This window comes from Homalodisca vitripennis, chromosome 8, assembly GCF_021130785.1.
Source record: "Homalodisca vitripennis isolate AUS2020 chromosome 8, UT_GWSS_2.1, whole genome shotgun sequence".
NCBI classification, from domain to species: domain Eukaryota; kingdom Metazoa; phylum Arthropoda; class Insecta; order Hemiptera; family Cicadellidae; genus Homalodisca; species Homalodisca vitripennis.
Genome location: NC_060214.1, coordinates 31696162 through 31720802, shown reverse-complemented (window position 1 = coordinate 31720802; position 24641 = coordinate 31696162). Strand labels below are relative to the sequence as shown.

The window sequence follows — 24641 nt, the reverse complement described above, 5'->3', positions numbered from 1 at the left end:
ATCTGTATGAGCATTATGAACTGTCATTGCTGTGTTTATTATGAACATATGGAATGTTACCTAAATTTTTTAGTTATATCGGTGATAATTACTGTTAGTTTTATTAAAGGCATGTTTCTGAGATAGTAGGTATGGAGTTTGATGGACAAGTTTATTGTGATGTTTAACTTAAGAAATCAGAATTCATTTACTGTCATAGCTTACATGGAACATTGACACTGTCAACTTAATACCATTTTTCTTAAAGGACAACAAATACTAAAACACAGTAATTTATTTTTCTTCCAAACAAATTCACCATCTAGAATTACTTGTTTGTGTAGTTAAAAAGTAAGTAAGTTAAAATTTCCTAAATATAACTCTCTAGTTAAGTAAAGATTAAAAGAGGTAAAAATAAACCGTGTTTACTCAACTTTGTAATTGTATAATTAAATATATTGTTTTACTGACCTTAACCTATAAATTCTCGTGTTCTGACCATAAAAACATTCTATCTATGAAAATACGCACAAATATTGTAAATTTTAAAATCTAACGTTCTTTGCAACATAAAAATATTTACTCTCTTGAGTTTTTCCGAAATTTAGCTACTCACCTGAGGATGAGATTAGATTGCAAATCTTGAAACATATCTTTACTGATTTTGTTGTTTCACTTAATGATGGCAAATATCTGAAAATTCTTTAAACAAACACAATATAGTTGTAAATAATTTTTAATATATCAAATACATCTCACTCTATCTCTTATGTTTGCCAGAGACATAATTGATGCATACTGGATCAAAGACTAAAGTAGACCATATTCAGTCTAATTTTAGAGTATTCTTGGAATAAATCAGAGCAATATCAACATATAAATCTTTTAATCTAATATATGAACAAATATCAACTGGATCAACACAAATTAAAAGAGTATAAACATTTTTCTATTTAGTTAAATTTCTAGAGAAATATTGTTAATTCCAAGTATCTAAAAATAGATAAAGAATATAATTTTGATTGGTCATATTGTAAATTTTAAATAAAATAATCGCTTATTACAAAGTTAAATATACAGTTTTTATATTTTTTTTCAGGTTTTCTTATTTAATCAATTAATTCTTCATTGCACAAAACATTTCACATAGTATTATTATTACAGTGAACAAACTGGTGCATTGTCAGTGACTTAAAATAAACTAAAAATAATATACTTATGATCATATTAAATCAGTTAGTATAATGAATCACCAAGTAATCTAAATAAACAATAGCTTATTAAAATTCTAGATTATATCTTTTGGGGATAATTCATTAACAGAGTAAAAGCATTTTTATTTGTGAGATATTTTAAAATTTCTTTTTCGGAAGTTTCAAATTTCTACAAAGACTTAAAATTGTACATGGTTTTAAACTGGCAAGTCAAAAATGTCATATATTGGCTATAGTTTAAAAAATATTTAATATAATGCTTTAAATAACAATCACGATAATACAGTTTCTTAGTCTTTGTAAATTAATTACTAGACACATGAAACCTAACTGACAACTAGACAAACTACACTAAAACTGTGTTGAACAATCAGAATGTTTTCTTCAACATAATTTGGCTTGCATAGTCGACATCTACATCAGTAACTTGCTGGTATTGTAATATTAACTCAGGATATGTTAGTATGGTAAAAGAACACTTGTTTCGATGGATTTTAAAATTTCTTTCACGATCATTAAGAGCAACAGTCACTATATGTTCTCTGTCAATCATCGTCTCTTCAAATTTCCAACTTCCACATTTACAACCACCAATAAAAACTTCAGTATCATCAACGATAACGTTTGACGATAATTTATGACTTTTCAGATTGAAGCTTATATTCCGAAGATCTCCTGTGATACCAGTACCAACCGCTTTGGTTAGGCTCTCTTTCAAACACCAAAATCGGTAAAACATCGCCATTTGCTCTGTGTCACTCTTTTGAGAATTTATGACGGCCCATTCCGCACTGGAATATTTCCTTCTCATTAGTCGAAAATACTCATCAATATTAGCTGTCCTTGTCTTTTTTATCTTCATCAAATCTATGCCGATATCTAAAATACCAACTTCTCCAGCCAAAGCAACGTAATCACCGTTGTGCGAAACGTTAAACTGCACTCTTCTACGAGTAAACTGATCGTCACACAGGTACGGCTTTTTGTGTTCCACATCCCTCAAAATTTTAATATCCTTCCAATCCAATCCACTAACCTCACTGACATATTTTTTTATCATAAACCGTCCAATTATTGTGGATTTCACATCCTTTAAATACGCATACTGTGCCACTTGTTCCTTCTCCGAGGCATCCAGGCCACTGGCCAGGAACTGCCAATCCTGTACTGAAGGTGACCAGCTACCGCATGGAAAAGCCCAGCGTATTCCGCTTACTATTTGTGATGTTGTGAATTTGCTCAGCATCCTTTAATCAATCTTCCTCAAGGTATAGTCAATATGCTTTCAGTTCTTCTTACATTTACATAAATTATAACTCTTGTCTTGTCCTGTGCTGAAATTCAGACACTACAAGTAAATGAACAGGAAAATTAATTCACAGAAACTTACATGAAAGAAATAACTTTGAATACACACTATTTAAGTGTAACTTTTTTAGAATTTAAAAGAGTTTTAGAGACCTAAAACTCAAGTTTTTTTTGTTATACCTTACACCTACTAGTTATAACCAGTAATTTTTCTCTTATATATTACTATTACATTACAATAACTGTATGACAGGCAATATTTATAGATGAAAATTTCAACAACATTAGTTTTTAGGTCTTTCCTATATTTGTAACAAAGTAAATTAAGCTTCTTCATATGTATATATTCCATATTTATCTTAGGAAGCTGTGTATACTTTTAAAAATAGCTATTCCAACACTTGAACCCTCTAAGTGGATTTGTCCCTTTCAAGTACTGTGGTATGTGTTTAATATTGTTTAAAACGTACTGAGTTTACTTATTTCCATTTTAAATAGTTCGTGGTATCACCAACAGTCAGAGTTGCTTGACGGAGTGGCACACTCTGTAGAAGCCATTTCCAACAATTTGGATGTTCATAAACGTAGAGAAAGATGGAGCTACTTGTAACTGAATGAATGGCCAAATTGTATTATTTGTTTCTTTATTGTGAATACTTATTTTTTAAGTTGAAAAAATATATTTTGATAAAGTAAGCTTTAGTGTAATATTTTGTAGATTTATAGTAGTAACCATCGAGGCATGCTTGAAACATTGTCCCTTTGAAGGGACTACTTCATTCAAAGGGAGCAAGGGTTCAGCTGTTTAGATCAGCAGTTATTGAAACTTCTATCTTCTATCATTGGCTGAGGTATAGCACAGATTGCTTTTTTAGTATTATTGTGCCTAATTTAGCCTAAAAGACACAAGATTTATTGGGGGAAAAATCCAAAACTCGAAAAATAATTCCAGGTACCAAATTCCTGAGTATATCAGAAAAATCTTCAAGAATTGTACCTAATATCAGACATCACTGTGTAAAACAAAGGACATTTGTTTCCATCAACAATGGAATAAAACACACACACATTTTAACTTATCAATAATTCAAGGAAAGCTCCTAGGTGTTCCATAAAATTCTAGAACTATGCACCACTGTGTGCTTAAAAAGGTCATCATGTATTTTCACAGTCAGAGTATGAGTTCGCTGTGTAATTGTGTGTTATTTTTAAATGAAGAAATGCTATTTTTATATGATCAGAAGTTACCACATAGTATGTAAGTAAATAGTATGTACATACTAAATTAGAGGGTTATGGTTAAATTAATTTTGCTTATTTATTAAAATTAAGTTTGTTTTTTTACATTATTTATTCCTTTGTAGAAAGTTTGTTTCAATCTGTTTGCTTTATTTTTATCCATACCAGAAACGAGATTCACGTTATTAACTTATTGCAATCATCCTTCTGAACAAAATAATATAAGGTTTAAAGGATAAAAATGACAAGTAATGAATTTTGGAATATTAAAAGTGGAACTACTTTTCTTGCAAATGATGTGAAGTTATGGTTAGCTGAATTTAAAATATCTGTTTGTTTCATTAAGTTGTGTTTTAAGCATTGATGGTCAGAGGCATTTTTGATTAGACCCTCTAGAATTTTATCTTTTAGAGTTAGGTACTAGCTCGAGGTTTTTTCTAACGCTGCAATCAGTTGCTGAAGGCCGGAGGCACTTGTGTCAGGCTGATATGGGCTGCAGTATAATAAGCGGATGCCACAACAATCGAATCTTCGATATTCATAATTATCTAAAACTACCGAAACCAAAATTCAAACCAAATTATGTTATATTACAAACTTAGAATATAGTTGGGCTGATTAAACTTAAAAAGTAATATTTAATAACTAAGAAAAATCTATCTAGGCTTTGTACGTTTATAAAATTCAACAAACAAAACAGTATAACATTTAGTTCTTTTTCATTATTTTCAAGGATAAACATGTCAGACACTTTGTGACGCAAATAACACATGTACATCGCCATTGTACTTGCCAATTATTAAAATAGCATCCACATAATTTTACTTTGTTTGAATTTATTTGGAATAATAATGTGGAACTGAATTACATTACACGCTTTGAAGACTGTACATATATTAAAATATATTGAAGCTATATTTTTATATGAAAAAGAAATATTTTGTTTTGACTTTTTCTGCAACAAAAAACTATTATGATTTCCAACTTTAATTCTACCTTTGATCTCTTCAATACAAACTGGGCACTTTGGATTTAAACCAGCAAGATCCCTTATCTTGTAGCCATTTGAAAAATGTTCAATTAAAAAAAATACATTTTGACTCAAAAAGCGCACAATTATCTCAATTGTTCTTGCTGATGTCATACTCACAATGCAAATAATTTTACTTTATTTGAATTAACTTAAGTGTAAACAATATTATTATTCTGTAAAATAAAAACAACTGGAAATTATTAATTGTGATTATCTATATATCAAATGTTTTTATATTCCATAGTTTAGATATTTCTAATCAATGTTTAATTTGATTGTTGTGGTAGCCGCATACTATACTGCAGCCCTGATACAAACTTTTATTCCGAGGCCTAGATCTAAATAAAAAAAAACTACTTTAATTTAAGTAAATTATTGTTATTATACGTATCCAAAGATGGCGTAACAGCTCAAACCACATGCCTGTAAAACAACGAAATATTATTCGCCACAAAAAAGTGGTATTTTAGATTATCCATGAGGCCAATATTTTTGGAACTATGTTTCTTACCCAGGACCTTATAAAACTGCATTATTAGAAATAACAGACTATTTCTAGTGCTGTCCTACGCTGATGGCGACATACAAAAAACATCCCTTGAGTTAGTATTTTTGAATAACCAATAAAATTCTAAATGATCTGATCACTAATGCCTCCGGCCATTACTGCTTTATAGGAAACGCAACTTGAATAAACAAACAAACATTGTAAATACATATAACCATAACTTCCTACTTTGCAAGAAAAGTAATTCCACTTTTAATATTGAAATATTCATTATTTGTTAATTTCATACCCCAAAACCTTATATTGTTTCGTTTAGTAGGATGATAGAAATAGGTTAATAACGCGGATCTCATTTCTGACGTAACTAAAATAAATTTTAAAGTAATTTATACAAACTGAATGTAACTTTCAACAAACCAATAAATAGTGTAAAAAAACTAACAAGTTTAATAAATAAGCAAAACTAACATGTACCCACAACTTCATATGTATGTAAATGTACTCACATAGGCCTACTACGTGGTAACTTCCGATCACTTAAAAATAGCTTTTCTTGATTTAACACACACGATTACACAACGAACTTGTAAGTTAATCTCGAACTTGTATGAAAACACACGATAACCAACTAGGCTAAAAATAAATTAATTAATTAAATAATTTTTTAACTGCTCACATCATCCACAATCACACACATAAATAACTTTCAAAACTAATTAACTGTATTACAAGTTAATGCACAGTGATTATGTATGTGTAATAGACAGTGAAGTTTATTGTACAAGATGATTGATGTTACTTAACTGAGCTGTTCAGACCACAGAACATTCAGATAATACTGAAAATCATACATAACAAGAACAGTAGACAAATATAACCACAAATTTATATTTACATTTTAATTACTGTATTACAAAACAAAGTTATTTGTGATCCCCTCCCCTAAAACCATCTATATTTATGCTCAGGAGGATGAGCAGAATATGTTTATAAGTTGAAATTTTGATTGGATGTTCTGGCCTTGATCCTCACTGATACCAAAACTGTTGAAAAGATAGTGGCCTCAGATAATAAAATAGCACGAAAAAAGTAGTTTACTTTTAATGTTCTATAACTTTGTTATTTGACATTGTCACCCCTTAACACCTTATATTATTTGGTTCAGGAGAATAACAGCAATAAGTTAATAATGCAAAACTCATCTTTCACTACTCCGACAACAACTTTACAATTACCACAAACATAACAAATGTACAGAATTTGTTTATGAATTGGTTTTAAGATTAGAAATGTCTACTCACCTCTAACACTTTCAGCTCTTTCGTCAAATCTTCCCATCCTTCAATGCAACTTTCTAAGCTATCCAGTTCCATGTCTAGGTTTAAATGGACTGATGTTTACACTATGATGAATCAATATGATAGCAGAACATACACATAAAGGAGTAACAATGACAGGCTTATCTTAGGTTAAATCCTCAAGTAGGAATTCAAATACCCGATTCTAAATTTTCAGTGTTTTGTAGAAAATTATCTTTCCAAAAAATAATATATTTTATCATCTTACAAAACGTAACTGATGAGTGATAAACCCTATATAACATAAAATAATAGGATTATAAGTTGTCTTTATCAAATATTAAACAATTGTATAAACTAAATGATCATAAACATAAAGTACACAAAAACCAGTCGCCCTGTTCTTCATAAGAAATCAACAGAACAATGAATAGTGACCAATTATTATCTATCATTCAAGTCTGCACTATATTATAAAACTAGATTTCGGATTTAATTTCAACTTTGCAAGTCAAGTACGCAAGCACTGAGCATGACATCTGACGTCTGTTGCTGTTTTTGCCTAAAAAATTGAGCAAGTCTTGCTTGGTCTTGGTAACACATGAGGGTGAGGACCTTATATTTCTTTTATATTTATTCTCTTTGCTACGTCCAGCAATTTTGTAATAGCATGGAACCGGAAAATCAATCATAATTTTTGTTCACAGTTTTGTATAAACACATTTAAAACATTTTAATGCTATTCAAAACCTTTACTGTTGATTACACTTTATATTGTTTTACTTTTTATATATTATATTAATGCCTGCAATTGTGAGATTATCTGATAGCAAAGTTATATTGATGTTCATAATATGCATCGTCCAGGAAATGACATGATGTTTCTATTTGTAGACATGCAGTAACTAAAATGTACTATATGCTTCTCTAAATTATTTGAAATATTTCACGATTGTAAACTACTAAATTGTTTTTCTTAAGATATCTTGAAGCTTATAAGAAGGTATTCCGTTTTCAGCCTTAGGTTTTGAATATATTTTATTTCTGAAACTTTGATATTTTGGTTCTAAAATAAGATGCTGCAAAATCTCAAAGTTATTTACAGAATATTTTACACGAATTGGTGTAAAATAACATTCTGTTATGTGCAACTAATGACCGTATTAAATACACGAGGAATAATGTGAAACAATAAGCTCAAGTCACAGACATTACAACAATATTAAAAAAAAAAACATAAATCCAGTCAAAATGAGAGTGGAGTCTACATTTATGTGCGATTCAAAAACTGGAGAACCCTCCTCTTAAAAGTAATGACAGTACATAATTTATTCAAAGAAGTCTAATTTAGGGGAAAGTTCATCGGCAAGGGGTTAGGGTCGAGGCAGACATGCAAAGTACTCATAGTTTATATCATATTGCCCGCGACCAAAGATGTCTTTAGAGCGAGTTTCAGTAGGGATGCGGAAATCGATCCGACTGAGGAGATAAGGGGAATCAATGAAATGGTTAAGAAGCTTTAACAGAAATGTTTCGTCCTGAAGTCGTCTTCTATTATATAAGAACACGAGTCCAAGATGATTAGCAAGGTCTACAAATGACACTTCAAGATAGGGGAAACCCATTCTCATTCTAACAAAACGCAAAATTATCCTGTGTATCCTAGATCTGGAAGCTAAATATGTTCATTATCTAGGAGACCAGACTACACAACAGTATTCAAGAATTTGCCGAATTTAGTTGACATACATTGTGAAAGTTTGTATACTGAATGCATTTGTAGAAAATCTTCCTGTTGGCTCTGAAATACACAACCTCAATGTGCCTCTAAAAAAGGGGTATCAAAGGTAATACCTAGATCACGAATTTCAGAGCATAGAATAATGAGGTCACCTCCTAGGGAATAGTTATGAAGAACATGCTCTCTACCACTATAGAAAGACATAAGGCTGCATTTATTTTTGTTCAAGGTTATAGAATTTTCATCACACCACTAATTATCTCTCTCAATGGAATGCTGAAGATGACTGTAGTCCTAAGTATGAAAGATCTCATTGTAAAGCTTAATATAGTCAGCAAACAGCAATAACCCACATCGAATTAGGCCACAATATCATTAGTAAAATGTTAAAGGGGAGGATTCCTAATGTGATCTTTGAGGTACACCTGAAGTGGCACTAAAAGCTGAAGAAACTGATGCAGCAAATATGACCAGCAGTTCAAATCAAATCACTTTATTCCACATACTTAGAATATACAAGAAAAACAAAGCTTATTCGTATGGAAATTCCCAGCAAGACTACAGGTCAGAGTGCTGGGAAGAGTTCTTTCTCATATTTACATATCATTACATAAAAGCTATATTAATGACAGAATAAAAATAAAATGTCTTTAAAAGTATAACCTAAAATACTAACAACTTTGAAAAGAAAGGATTACAACTAATACAAACAACTTGTCTAACAAACAAAAGCAGGTCCACGTATGAAAATTAATTACTACATTAATGAAATTGAAATTGACAGGTGCCAAGTTTTATGCAAAGATTAAACTAATAACAAAAATAGTCATACAACAATTAATTAACAGAGCTTTGGTCCGGTAATTTAGGTGTAAAGTGACAACAACAGCACCTCTGCATCCCGCCATCCAACACGAAGCAACTATGCTGTAACCTTCCGCTTATACACAATGACGCTGTCACTCTCTGCTTCGTTAGGTACATTTCGATACAGTATTTGGGCCAGATAAAATGAATTACTAATTTCAGAACTATGAATTAATCTAGGAATGCAATAACCGTAATTATCTTTGAGCCTTGTTGCATAACGATGATGAGTTTCAGTAAAAATAGTTTATGACTTCTTATGAATAATAACAATGTTTTGATAAAAAGCTGTCTTATATTAAACACAGGAAATTCCACAAAAAGTAATAAAGTAGGAAATCTATAGCTCTTTTTTGAAATAGTTTTTACTATTGCTCTCTGTCTGATCGCCAGTGGTTCCAAGATGGCAGTGGAAGCACCACCCCATACTAGTATACCGTATTGTAACACCGACTGCACGTAGGCAAAGTACTCAGTCCTGCACTGATCCACCGTCAAAACCTGACCAAGCTGTGAAAATGCATATGTAAGTTTCCTTAAGGCTTTATTCAAATACTGTGCGTGTGGGCCCCAGGAGAGTTTATGATCAATGATAACACCCAAATATGTGTACTGGTCCACACGCGCAATTGCTTCACACCCACACACATTCGACAGCGGATCACCGCAGGAATGCATCCTCAAAGTTCGAAGGCCAGGATCGGCTTGATTTCTAGTAACGATTGGCAAATATTTAGTTTTACTAACATTAACTGTAAGAGAGTTATGGTCAAACCACATTTTAATATTTGATAAATCTGCCGAAGCATGTTCCAAAACTTCGTCCCACGTGCAGCCAGCAGAGAGAACAGCCGTGTCATCAGCAAACAAAAATAATTTTCCTTTGACATTTAATTTCGAGACATTATTGATATAAATTAAGAAAAGTAGAGGCCCCAAAGTGCTTCCTTGGACAACTCCAAAATTAACACCAGCATTGTCACTCTTGATTCCATTTATAGAAACTACCTGAAGCCGATTCTGGAAGTAACTCCTGAACCATTCTAATTCTTTACTCCTTACACCAACTGCATCTAACTTTGCAATAAGCTTTGCCCTGTCAACAGAATCAAAGGCCTTTGCCAAATCTAAAAATGTAATCAGCACTCGCTTTTTCAACGCAATCTGACTTGAAATAAACTTTGTAATGTCAAACAGAGCATGTGATGTATTTATGTTATCTCTAAATCCATACTGAACATCAGCAATTATATTATGTTGTGAGAGATAATTTGACAGTTGCTGCTTAACACTTTTCTCTATAAGCTTGGAGAGGGTCGAAAGTAATAAGATGGGCCTGTAATTAGAAAAGGAGGCTTTTAAACCAGACTTATATAAAGGAACAACTTTGGCAATTTTAAGTGCATTTGGAAACTGTCCAGTACGAAGACTATGATTAATAATATGTAAGAGAGGAGACGATAAGGAATTAATATTGTCTTTAATTATTTTTGAAGGAATTGCGTCAAAACCAGGCGCCGATCTTCCCCTAATACCTTGAACTAAGTTACAAAGTTCTTCCTGAGTGATAAGCTTCATTTGAAAAACTGACTCCACTCTATAGTCAGCATCATTCACCTCCGCCTGTCCCCAAGGATGTATAGCATTTGTTAACTGTAACCCCGAAAGTTGTCGGTCACAAAGATAACTCTTAAACCAAAGAAGGAGATTTCCAAGGATTTCACAAGATTGAAGCTTGGATATGAGGTGAATATGGCTGACAAACAAACATTGTCTATCTGACTTTGACTTTTTCTAGAAAAAGCAGATGTAATATAGTCCTGGTAAACTAAAAGGTTGTAGCTGATAATCGTCCGGTACAAACACTATATGTCCAAGACGAGAGATTCAAACACTTGAGCTAAAGTGGTATGTATAGATTGACGTATAGATCGTTACCTACCGCGTCAGGATCATCTGACTTAAATATTGGAACCACAAAAATGTTCTGATAATATTTAGTAATATTCCCTTGGCAAGGGTTTTATTGAAAATTCCAGTATAATAACTTGCAATTGTATTGCATCCATGCATGAATATTGATTATGGTATGCCATTATGCCCACATCCTTTGAAGCACCCAGTTTAGTCAATTTGAACAGGACTTGATCAAGTTTGGTACCGCAATTAGATAAGAGGCCAGGTACACAATAATTATAGTTTTGAGGTTCTATAGAAGCAGCCGCAAGAACGGAAGCGAAGAAATCAACGAAGAATTCACACATTTTTAAAAGTCATCAGTAGTTACGCCATTGTATGCTATCGTACTTCGAATACTAGAAGATCTCTTTAAGTTGTTATAAATATCCAGAACACCCTTGGGTTTGTGATGAAAACAATTTTTCAACATGATCCAAATAGTCTATCTTACAGGAACCGCAAAGCTCCCCGCATTTTTGCCTCGGCGTTTGAAATTACGAGATGATATTCAGCCTCATAACTGTTACCAGAGTTCAAGACAGTTATGAACAGTCTGTGAATAGTAATAGTTTTACGATCAATAGTAATCAATTGGGGAAAAGAGTATAGCTCAACCGTTTCATGGGCAAATGATTCCGGTCTAGTGTGTCCAGGGTATTACAAAAATCCGGAAAATCCTCTTCAATATCCGTAAAGCTAGAGCGAGAAGACAAAATATCACACATAATTGAGTATACTCACAAGAATGACGCCTTCTGTAGTAAGGAACAACATTATTTTCTTCATATCCACTTGATTATCATCTAGCGGAGCGAAAAACAGAGAACATTATGTATGACTTCCGCAGGAACGAGAATATCTATGGCAAGGGATACGATGATTGAATGAACTGTGAAACTAACCAGGTCCAAGATTTCTACTCTGTGGCTAGGGGTATAATTTAACTAGCAACGATTGAAGAGTTCGGACAACTTTCTCCGAAGAAACACTATAGTCAGGGAAAGTCCAGTTTACATTAAGAAAATTGAAATCACCAATAAAGTTAGAGAGCTACCTCTATGATGAGATAACATAACTTCATCCACGATGCCACAGTATAGCACGTAATTTTATGTATTTAAAGAGGGTGGAATATTTACATACACAAAAGCTCCACAAGACTAAAGAGTCACTCAATGTCATTATTTGAAGTAGGGATAACTTGAAATTGTATTTCGGAAGAAACTGCAATAAGAACACCTCCCCGCTAGTTCATTATTGGAAATGTCAGAGAAAAGGTTCGTCTCAGTGAGACATGTAATATCATAAATAGAGGAAAATAGAGACTTCAAATGTCAATCTTTGTGGGAACATAATTATTTACATTATAATAGTACAATATGAGATTTGGTTGACCGGTGAACTTAACTATGTTTTTTTTTGCTTTTTACAATTTTTGGAATGCTATTGAAGTACTTCAAGCTATGACCTGTTTCACCATTTTTCTTCGCTCAGCTAGCTCTTTAAGAAGTTCCTTGAGCAGCTTGGTTCATGGTCAGTGCGATCTCTGGTGATGGAGACATCTCTAAAATATGTATTCACAGCCGTGACATCGAACGTAGAACATGACTTTAGAATATTTACGAGGTGAACGAAGTCATCAAAGACAAGCTTTAGCAGATCTGTTAAAATATTTGTTGCTAATTTGTGCAGTTTTCAGGTGACGAGTATCCATATTTCGACAAAGGATTGCGATCAGATCTTTAATTTTCTCTAAGTCGTACCTTTTCTTCGAATCGATGTTTCTACTAAAGCTTCGGGCAAGTTATGTAAAATAAGGTTAATTGAACGCCTAGCGCGATCGTTGAGCTAGTATGGGACTGATTCTGTTGTAGAGCCCGATTACTATCAAGCTTGATTCCTTCTAATTTTTTTCAACCTGATCAATACGAGCCTTTGAGTGAACCAAACTAAGTTCAAGCTGATCAAACTTTGCATTTAACTGCGTCAGGTCCGAGCGAATTTCATTCATGCATTCCTGGGGGGGGGGGGGGGTGGGGGGGGGGGGGGGTGGGGGGGGGGGGGGGTGGGGGGGGGGGGGGGTGGGGGGGGGGGGGGGTGGGGGGGGGGGGGGGTGGGGAATATATAAGTTCTCTGTATTTATAATTGATTATTTAGTAAAGTCTTAGTGAGTAGTTCTTAATTACTATTAGGAGAGGTTATATCCTTGGCCGAACTTTATACCTACACCTGCTTATTCCATTTTGTAGAGTATTGTTGTTTAGTTGGTGCAAGTAAGCTATCTCATGATATAATTATTGGCTGAGCATTAGCAAAGCCTATCACTCGTGTGACTGGAAAAATTTCATATCTATCTATCAGCCCGGACGATATCTCAAAAACGAACAACTATAGACTTGAAATTTATATTTTAGCATAACTAAGTTCGATGATGGTATATGTCACTCCATGGGGATTTGGCTGAGCTTTAGCGGATTTTTTTACATTGGTCTTAAGGGTAACCATAATGGCAACGAGAAAAAAGTATAATAAATAAATTTGTAAATAAACTGAATCTAATCATTTGAGATTTCAACATGTGTGCAGACATTTTCAAGATATTTAGGTAAGTGATTTGTAAACAGTATAAAATTAATAATAGTGGTCCTAGTACTAACTCCTGAGTGAGGTACTCTTTGGTTTACGGGTGAAGATCTTGGTCTGGTAAATTTATTAACCCAATTTCTTGTGTTTTTATCTCTACAATTTGCATCCGTTTTCTAAATAGCTTATGAACCACATTTTAACTGTGTCTTTTCTTACTCGTATAGTATGAGATCATGTCACAGGTAATCAAGTCTCAGGCTTTGCTAAGTCTAGGAAAAAGGATTATTACATGTTTCCCTTCTTCGAGGTTGTCAAGTACAAAGTCAGCAAAGTTGGATCAGGGCTGTAGTAATAGATTTCTCTTTAATGAATCCGTGTTGCTTGTCTGTTATATTTATAACACAGTTTACACACAGTGGCCAAAAGTCTATTTAGTACTACTTTCTCTAAAACTGTAGAAAAGGTTGGTATGATTGAAATCGGTCTGTAACTATTCACTTCTGTTTTACTAGCGTTTTTGTATATTGGAATCACTTTTGCCAGTTTTAATGCTGAGGAAAATTGACCTTGACTGAAGACTATGTTAATTATATTTGTGAGAGGTGTTGTAAGAGAATCACTGCAGTGCTTTAAAAATGTTGTGGAGATGTTGTCTGTTGCTACAGAGGTTTTAGGTTTTAAGATTTTTTAATGATATTGTATACTTGTACTGGGTTTGTATTGTGAAAGAAGAGTAAATCATGTCCAGTATTTGGTTCTGAAGTGTAGCTATTGGTTGATTTAGGGTTATTGCTTTTGATGAAATAATTCATGTGGTTAGCTACAAAATATGGACAGTTTTCTTGCTTTTCCGTTGATTTCTAGCTTACATTTTTCTTGTGCTGCATTTTTTCCATTTTGTTGTTATTTATTAGTTGCCACAAGGCTTTAGATTTATTTTCTCCATTGTTTATGAAATTGGTTACACCATCTTTTCTTACTCTCTCAGCTTAAGATCGTAGTTTTTCTTTAGAAGTGGCTAGGTAAATTTTGACATGATCACTGTTGAATTGTTCATGTTTGATTAGAATTTTGAGGTAGTTTTCTTTAAGACTGCAACGCTATTTAAAAGCAAAATTAATATTTTTCACTTTCTATTTGGCTTAACTTTTATTTGAGGGCATGATTGTTCAAGGGCCATAGTTACTGTTATAAATGCAGTATAGGCTTCTTCTGCTGTTGGAGCTTTGAGAACCTTTTCCCAGTTTTCCTCAATTAGTATGGATTTTAAAGTGGTAAGATTGTTTTCACAAAAACTTTTTTCCATTCTCTTTTGACATGGAGAAATTCCGGGACTAAATTATAGTTAGGCCAAACACAGTTGAGCAGTATTGTCGTTGTGAAAAACTTTATGTTCAAGGTGATTGCTTTGTAGTTTGAACAGATGCAGTCAATTAATGATCTTGAGTTTGAGGTAATACTCGTAGGAGGCAGAATCAAACTCTATATTGTGACTGGTTAAGACATTGTTAAAGTTTTTTGTGATCCTGGTCATGCTATAAACAGTCAACATTTATATCACCAAGTATCAGGATAGGGTGATTTTCTGCTTTTGTATCTTCAAGCATCCCTGCCATGAGATGTAGTGCTCTTGCATTTTAATATCCTTCCTATCTCACGAGAACTTGTATTATTTAAACACTGCTATAAAACCTAACTGAATTAACAAAAATGTGAATGTATCATGTGGCAAGATATCTTGAAAAATATTTCATCTGTAAACTTTAAATTTTGCATGAAACTTCATATCTGCTTAGACGGTAATGAGTTCTATGATGGAGCATGTCCAACCATGAAATTTGGGTGAGCTTAATTGGTCTACCACTTAGTAGGCTGACACAATTTCTTTTTTTGTCTGCCAGTAGATATAAAACTCTTTCCTGTATGATGGCTGTCCGTCTACTTAACCGCAGGACATCTCGAGAATGAAAAGAGCTATAGATTTGAAAGTTTGTATGGGTGAGGTGAAACCTATTATGTGACACATGGTGTCGTGTACTCTTTCCTTGTTATTAACTGTAACTAATTGTAATGTCTTCGGTTCCAGAGTGTTGGAGTTACTGTTTATGTTCCTACTGGTGTGGTACTACTGCACACTCACCATCCGTGAGAGCATACTGAAAGTGAACGGGTCCCGTATCAAGGGCTGGTGGCGACTGCACCATTTCATCTCCACCGTTGTGTCGGCAGTACTGCTTATTTGGCCCAACTCTGCGTGTTGGTACGAGTTCCGGCCACAGTTCATGATCTTCAATGTGTACATAAGTAAGTACCAAAGTGTTTAACTTCTAAATTAATTAGTACAATAATATTAAATATTGCAACTAACCAGTATCGTGATCAGTTAATATTTTATTTAACAGGGTGGCCATTGGACCGGAAAAACAGGGAATTTTACACACCGGGACAATACTGGGAATAAGGCGGGAATTTACTTGTAGAACTGAGAAAATCTCAAAAACAGTATTTCTGTCTTAAAGAACTAATAGAAAATCAAGAAATAATTTGACAGCTCCTTGAATCAGGAGTAGGTTAATTCCAAATATCATATTTTACGAGACATGATTCATGAAACTGTGAATGAAAATCAACTACGCAAGCTGAAAGACTATGATGGCTTGTTATGTCACTGAATTATTTACAGAGTCCATGGACAGCGTTTTATTACTACAATATGTGATCAGTTCACGAGCGCCACCTGACACCGTTTAATGTATGGTTGCCTTCACTAGTGTAGTGGAGTTTATCTTGGTTAGTTAAGCCCCTACACTCGAAAAATCTTGATCTTGATCATTGAGCGATTTGTCATCAATTATAGGTTAAAACGAATGGTTACATTCAAAGCTCGACGTAACTAATATTGTCGCAAGTCTGTGGATGGCTGAATTCCCCACACATATATGTTTTTCATTGTCAGAGCGGTATTGGTTGGACAACGGCTTGTGGAAATCCCATAATTTGTCCGATCAACTAATCGTTGTTTGAACGACTTACCCAGTCGTGATGATCAGTCAGACAATTCAGTCTGTTCAAGCCAAATCATTTAACCAATCATTGCGTATATGAGGAGCCTTACGCCATGTTGTTTCTTTTTCCATGACTACAGTATAATGGACACATTGTGACTTGACACATAGTATTTTGAGTATTTATTTAATTTGTGGTTGTGTTGTTGCGATTCTATTTTTGCATTATCTCAAAGCAAACACAAAATATAAGATATATAATATAAGTTAAATAAGAGCTAGTAATTGATTAAGTTAATTATACTCTTACTCCTGGGAGGAGGGGAAGGGCAACTGTGGGAGATACTGTTCAGTACAGTTTCTACTAATTCTACAGATCAAGTATTTTAACCACACTACGGTAACTTGTTGTTACATTCCTTATCAATGGTTGAATTCCTTATCTAGTCTTATAAACCAGTGTCCACGTGAATTACTGCTACCCTCCAATTCAAACTATATTTCTGCTCAAATTAATCAAGTGTAGGTTGCCACAGAGAGTTCACTACTTGAAATTGTGCTGAATATCAGTGCACTGTGTATATGTATTTTGTGACGGAAATTCACAGAGGGAATATCAAGTTCGTTGCCCAGAGAACTGAACTCGAGAAGCATAATTACTTGCTTCCAGATCTTGACAGGGTAAAATGGTATGTATGGAACTTACTCTTATGCAAAATCTCCAAACAAAACCTTCCATTGAGATAAAACAAATTTTGTCACACCAAGAAAAAATCATTCTACAAAACATATACCGTATCGGTCAAATTACGAAGCACTAAAAAAAATCAGGCAATAGATCATCCGTTGGTTCTAAAAGGGTTAATTATTGAATCAAACTACAATTGAGCAGGGAAGAGAGATCCAAACGAATTATATTTTGAAGGAAACAGATCTGCAATCTGATCTCTTCTTCAGGTAAATAACAAACCTAATGCATAATTACAAACTAGGTTAAAATAAACAAATCATACCAAAGCGTTGTGGCACGCCTAAGTCAGGAATCACAACCACCATGTCAACTTTACTAACTCTAAAACATGCACTTAATAAAAACTATACACAACACTAATCATTAAAACTGAATGAGACAAGTGCAGACGTACTATGACCTGTATTCTGTGTTTCAGGTGTGTGGTTCTGTTTAGTTAGGTTAGTTTTTACCTGAAGAAGAGATCAGATTGCAAATCTCGAAAACGTAGTGTTACTGATTTTTTGTTTCACTGAATGATGGCAAACGTCCGGAAAAATCCTGTCTACTTCACAATCCTTCCATTGTCAAAAATAAACTTCAAACAAAGAACTATATTTGATGGTATCTGTGTTTGCCAGGTTTTGTGCAATATCTACAGTTCCGGTACCAACAAGGTGTGCTGTATCGCCTGAAGGCTCTGGGAGAGAGGCACAACATGGATATCACCATTGAGGGGTTCCACTCGTGGATGTGGAGAGGTCTCAGCTTCTTGCTGCCGTTTCTGTACGCCGGCTACTTCTTCCAGCTGTACAACGCTTACAAGCTCTACAAGCTCACCAAACATCCTGACGCCACTTGGCAGGTGAGACCACACGTGTTCCTTCTTTTGTCAACTACCTCTAAATTATTTTATCTTATTAAAAGGGAGATTATAGCAGTAACATACCACTTTTAAGTGATCTGTTAATGCAGTTTTGAGGTTCATATTAGTTAGTCTGTTAATGTTAGATGACCATAATTTCAACATTGATGAGAATTGAAGAAGAATATAACCTAACTTTTAAAAAAGTTTTCTCTTTAACATTGGCAACAAGTGAAGAATTTGTATTTGTGTTCTTTTGCACAGAATTATTTGCAAATTTGAAGAAGTGTTACCTCAGTAAAAATATTCTTACTTATTTAACTAAAAGTTTGATTCTTAGAGTTATTATTAATTATTGTACTCCAAAACCATTTTTTGTATTTGTTACAAAAGCCAAGTTGAAGTTTATATTTATAAAAACCAGTAATATACATTCTTTTAAATCCAGCATAGCTGGAAGAACAGGTGACATTGTCATGGTATAAAATAGAACTTGTGTCAGTTATGAAACATCAACAAATTAAAGTGTGTGTATATGTATGAATTGAATATTTATAATGTTGTTAAATCATAAAACACTGTCATCAAAATAAAATATTTAAAGTCATGTATTTATTATTCATAAGGTTTTCAATTATTGAATCAAATATGTTACTAGTTGATAGGAAAATCAGCAGACTTACATTGAAAACTGTCTTCTTGGGTCCACTGGTTGAAAGAATATATAAAATTACACATGTTGTTTACATAATTAGAAATTTTTTGTTTTAAAAGTGAGACATTATGTGATCTGTAACTATTTTATTTTCAAACTCTTTGGAGAAAGAAAGCAAAATTAATACTGTTCTGTATTTTTCTGGATTGCGCTTACTTCCTATCTTGAAAATGGATTTTATTCCTTTATATTTAAGTTGGTAAGGACATAACCAGTTTCAAAGGATCTATTTATTATAATACATTTATTGTTTTGGAATTTTGTTAAGTTGTCTCTCTCTTGTTTCTAAAAATTTGAATACCTAATAAAAAATTAATACCATGTATGTTTTCTGTTTTGATGTTAATCTTTTTTGAATTTGTTTTTAAAGGAAAATGATGTTCAAATACCAACTTAAAATGAAAAAGAAATTTATTGAAACTTTCTTAAGGCTGTGTGTACTCATGAAGATTCCAATGAACCTCTGGCTTGTATTTTTCTGGATTGCGCTTACTTCCTTTCTTGAAAATAGATTTTATTTCTATATATTTAAATTGAGACAGAAAACTAAGAGCATTTAAAAATTGTGTTATAGTGTTAAAAATTCTTTGAACAGGAGGGGCTTGATTTACTTTTTCATTTTTACAATATTGTAGTCTCCATCATTGCAAGGAAGAGAGCCTGTGATCTGACATTCCTAGATCGCATTTAAGTTTTTTTTTATAGTTGGTTAATAAGTAATTCTTGAAGATGTTATCAATACAGTAATGTAAATAGTCCTAGTTCTAGTTTCTTTTTCTAGTAAATCAAACAAAGATTATGGTTTATTTAAAGAATGTGGAAAATCTTCTTAATGGTATTAGGCACATATTATAATATAGATTGTATTTGAATAAGTTAGTTCTATACTTGATTTTTTGATTTTTTTTAATAAATCCTTAAAATAATTAAATCACTTCTTTCAACAAGATTTAAATTATCCCTCAAGAAAATACAGGTACCATCACCTTAGCCATATTTTTTAGATTAATATGTTGCTGTATTGGATATAGGTGTATTATTTTATCAATGTACTCAATAGTCTTATCTGGAATGTAAGGTTACAAAGCACATAGTTTTCTCAGATATTTTTTCTCATGGAAAATTGGTACCACTGCCACAAAGAAAAGCCAACAGAAGCAAATTAGAAGTCCCATTGTGAACTAGCATTGTCAAGATGAACATCCTCTTCAGTTTCCCACACAGTGCAAAGTGCCTGCCATAATACATAACGTAATTGCTTATGGCATGAATACTGCTGTGATTCATCATAAAATCATTTCAGTTTTGGGTGATTACAAAATAATGTTAAGACAGCATGGTGACAAAATGGTCATGGAATTTGAGTTTTGCAAGAATGGAAATTCAAGATAAAGCAGGATTGAACGTCGATCATCAGTCTGTTGTGACTGAAAATCTCTCTGATCAGCATTTTAATAATTTGTGCCCATTCTGAAAAGGCTAACTGAAGGCTAGATCTGAAACCAAAACTTATTTAGGGAGAAATTATTGTCGTTTGAAGAGTTATTAAAAATTATAGCAAGTCTTCATAGCCTAATAAAACTATAGTCTAACCTGGAAGTCTAGATTATCTATCTTCTGATAACGATAATTATCTATCATCAAATAGATTTACCATTTAAGTTGTATTCAATTTGTATTGATTTTACTTTAATTGTGATGAAATAAAAAAAGTTCCTGATTATTCTTTTATTTCATCACATTTTAAAATATTTGCTATAGATTTATTTTTATACTGATATATTTTTATTTATTAGGTCCCAATGTTGGCCATCCTCTTCTTTATCCTGTTCTTGGGCAACATCATCACAACTTCCATGGTCATACCTCAGAAACTGGAACCATCCATCACTAAAACAGAGGTAGGTTTGAGACTAAAACATAGAAACATTGTGTTAATTGAGGTACAATATGCAGATAGTAAGAGGAGATAAATGTATAGTAAACCGGATCAGCATGGCTGCATAACTCCACACAGTTGTTCCCCTTGGATCCAAGATGCTGAAATCAATTTCACGAATCGTAGCAACTAGAACAAGACGATAATTTCAATTTCTATTCCGATTGCAAAACAGCAATAAAAGTTCTGAGATTAGCAACTTGACAGATGATAATCCAAATATAGAACAACAATAGATGCTTATTGCATACTTGCTACAAACTCGTTTCAAGAGCTGAAGCGATTTGACATGTCTCTAATCGATTAATTTTTTTTGGTCTTATCAAGCAATAATTAAACTTTAATTAACTATAATCCATTATTAACTCCTTTTAATTTTGCTGATAGTGTTTATAATATGCTGTTGCTAACTAACTGGTACCTGTCGTTAATACAAATACCATTGTAATTATCATTAATTTAATAATAGTTGTCTTTTTGACTCATTGTCTTAACCACCATATTTCTTGTTCCTACATTCCTTCTACCAGTACACTTTCCCAATCGTTCTTCTCCCTTTCTACATCACACCACTTAACACCCACCTTCATCCCATTTTCCACTCGGTCTGTCTCCTATTCTTCCCTCTCTACTTCCCTAAACAAGCACTCTTGATTTCACCCTATCCTCTAGTAGATCTAAACCATTTTACTCTATTCCTTTTTAATTTGCCATTAAGAAGTATTTCATTCTTTCTTCAAACTTGTTTGTACTTTAAAATGTGTTATTTAAATAGTCTTATTTTACTCTGCTTTCAGGATGATGACACATCCAAAAGGAAAAGTGAAGACAAAATCTCAAAAAGCGAATGAAGCATTTAATTTTCTAGAGGAGGGGGTTAATTTATTATTTTTATATTTTATTTATGTATACAATATATTTGTAACACACTGGATGTAACAATATAGATGTATTTATTAATATATATTTTTGTGGATATAAAAATATAGTATACAACTGGAACTATGTTTTACATTTCCTTATTAAACATCTCTTGTTTCATGTTCAGTACTGACTATGATTGCTTTTTGAAATGATAACAGAAATGTTATGAACACGTGCAAACATAAAAGAATACTTCAATAACTAGCATCTATTCTCTACTTCAGGCTATGAAGCAAGAAATCTTACATTCTTCTCCAATTTAATTGCTGCTACCGGTCCTGCCGAGACCTCAATAAATACTTCCTCAATGGTTAACTCATTCCTGCACAAATTGTGATGGTCCACTCCACTATTAGCAAGTGCACTGCGTCTAGGACTGTCGTTCTTTTATTTATATTCCAGGCACCAGTTTGTCTACAATAAAACGGGTTTAAATAAAACACATTTATTTTAACATCAAAATTGATTTGATTTTGACACATGAATTTAAATAATTTTAAATCCAATTTGATAGTATTGTCTTGTATAGACTCATTTACAATCACAGTATTGTCTTCTAATGATAACTGCCCAATAATGGCTGTTTGCAAACGAGTAGTCAGCCTTGATGTTTATACAAATCAAAGTACATTGTACTGAAAAAGCCAACATCAAGGTAAATATGCTAAAATTCACTACCAAATGGAATAAGATATATCAGATCAAAAAATTCTCTTTATTTATCTGTGTACAACTTGTACATGAAATAGCGTCATTTTTTAAACTAAAGCAAAACTATATCAGGATTAAAATCTTCAATTTATTAATATTACAATGTTATAAGTTGATAATATATAACTTGACTAACTCATAAAAACTCATCAATTTAATATAATGCCAACTCTGTTAAATGCTCCTTTCAAATTGATTTTAATTTCTTTAAAATATTTTCATTCTTTAAATCATTTGGCATTTAAAAAAACCTTATTTCACACATTAGTGTTATTTTTTAATTCCAAATTGTGTTTTGTACAGTAAATTTTCTCTTTCCTCTAAGGTCATATGAAATGTTGTATCTCACTTTCTTTATATTCATGGCATGTGAAGAAAAGAATAGATGAAAAAATAAACACCACCTTGTCAAATCAGTTACAAGCCAACAGTCAGAATTTATCTTTAAAACTCTATAGTGAAGCAGGAACACAAACACATGATGCCTCCACAACCCCAAACTCCTCTTCTTTCTTTCTTGATAGAGCTTACTCAGCTGAAGAAAAGGCAAGATGAAATGGAGCAAACAATCAAGATGCTACTAACATCATCAGCAAATTCCTTAAAAAAGCTTCCAGACAAAGAAAAATACACAGAGCAAAGCTCTAAGAAACGAAGAAACACTTGTAGGGGTAAAAATGTGTTTAGCATCTCCCTACAGGTTGCTAAGGCTAAGAACAATGCAAATAATGCAAACACAAATACCCTAATACACGACCTGAACCTGGAAACACGGGGCCCACAAGACAGCCGAAAGTATCAAACCATCTCATTTGACAAAATCTCTCAGTGACAAAATCTTAAGTGGTGCCACCGATCACCTGGTAGAGAACAGCCAAGACACTATAGATAGAGATAGCCAAACATCAACAAATGCATCGCCCGCTTACAAAACTTCTACAGAGAACCCCAAACCACTGACAGAGAACTACAACACAAATACAACGGAGGGAGACAGACAAACCCTGACAAAAAAACTGAAGATAAGTGAGTCAGACCAACTGACAACTAACAGCCAAGCAAACATAACCGAGGGAGACAGACAAACCCTGACTAAAAAAACTGACTATTTATAAAACCTTGACAAAGACTTCAAATGAGCTGACATCGACTGCACAAATGGACACAATAGCAAAAGGGGAACCAAATCTCTTGACCAAATTGACTGAAAGCAGACCAAAAATTACAGACAAAGACTCACTTAGTGATGATGATGAAACGGAATCATCTGAAACGAGATCGCTGACCGGAAAATACATCTCAAACTCATCAATCAACACCAACACTGGCCGCATCTCCTACTTAAACCAAGAGGATAATGCTAAACTTAAAGCAGTAAAAGCATTTGCTTTCCCCCCAGAGGAAACCCCCATATTGACTACTCAATACATATCTGACTCAGACCTGCCACAAACCTGTGGAATATATTTCCTCGATACAGATCATGAAGATTCTTTTAGACCCTCATCCCTCTCTCACAAACAGAACTCACTAAAATTACCCACAGGCTTAAAAATAAAGACACATCTTTCAATAGCTTTATCACAACACTAGACGAGCAGGGAAAAGTACACATTGTAATATGCTTCTCGACAAAACAAAAGAACTGGAAGAAGAAACTGTTTCGCTTTTTAGAACTAGCAAATGACTGTATAAAGTTCTCCGTACTCTTCTCAATACAACTGGAAGAAATCTTGGAAGTGATACAACTAAGCCAATCCAGTATTAGAGAACTTCTTCAGGTCATTCTCCAATACTCAAGTAACGCATACCTACACCGTCTGCGCCTATACACACAAGACAAGAAGCTCAAAAAAGTCATAGACGATATCCTGGACGACACAGCTGACAAGAGTCAAAGAAAAATCGCAAGACTCTCTCCAAAGACAGACAAGCCAGTATACAGCACTTGGAGAACAGCTCAAGGATCTCTTCCACAACCAAACACATACACAACTCCTAATCCAGCAACATCAAATCG

General features: G+C 33.3%; 2 protein-coding genes across 2 annotated transcripts; one reads left to right on the top strand and one right to left on the bottom strand.

Annotated features, from left to right (window-relative positions):
- Window positions 1-1074: 1074 nt before the first annotated feature.
- On the bottom strand, window positions 1075-7191 carry LOC124367489 (L-aminoadipate-semialdehyde dehydrogenase-phosphopantetheinyl transferase). The gene is made up of 2 exons (XM_046824346.1): window positions 6583-7191; window positions 1075-2527 (listed from the first exon to the last, which is right to left on the bottom strand). The coding sequence occupies exon 2, from the start codon at window positions 2437-2439 to the stop codon at window positions 1564-1566; it is 876 nt and encodes a 291-aa protein (XP_046680302.1). The 5' UTR covers window positions 2440-2527; window positions 6583-7191; the 3' UTR covers window positions 1075-1563.
- Window positions 7192-15741: 8550 nt separating this feature from the next.
- On the top strand, window positions 15742-21988 carry LOC124367488 (transmembrane protein 120 homolog). Its single transcript, XM_046824345.1, has 4 exons — window positions 15742-16036; window positions 18109-18332; window positions 20844-20948; window positions 21784-21988. The coding sequence occupies exons 1-4, from the start codon at window positions 15757-15759 to the stop codon at window positions 21835-21837; spliced, it is 663 nt and encodes a 220-aa protein (XP_046680301.1). The 5' UTR covers window positions 15742-15756; the 3' UTR covers window positions 21838-21988.
- The last annotated feature ends 2653 nt before the right edge of the window (window positions 21989-24641 follow it).

Coding starts and splice junctions, on each gene's coding strand:
- LOC124367489 (XM_046824346.1), bottom strand. CDS start 2,439: ATGCTGAGCAAATTCACAACATCACAAATAGTAAGCGGAATACGCTGG.
- LOC124367488 (XM_046824345.1), top strand. CDS start 15,757: ATGGTGTCGTGTACTCTTTCCTTGTTATTAACTGTAACTAATTGTAAT. Junction 16,037..18,108: donor GATCTTCAATGTGTACATAA/GTAAGTACCAAA, acceptor TGTGTTTGCCAG/GTTTTGTGCAATATCTACAG. Junction 20,949..21,783: donor CATCCATCACTAAAACAGAG/GTAGGTTTGAGA, acceptor CTCTGCTTTCAG/GATGATGACACATCCAAAAG.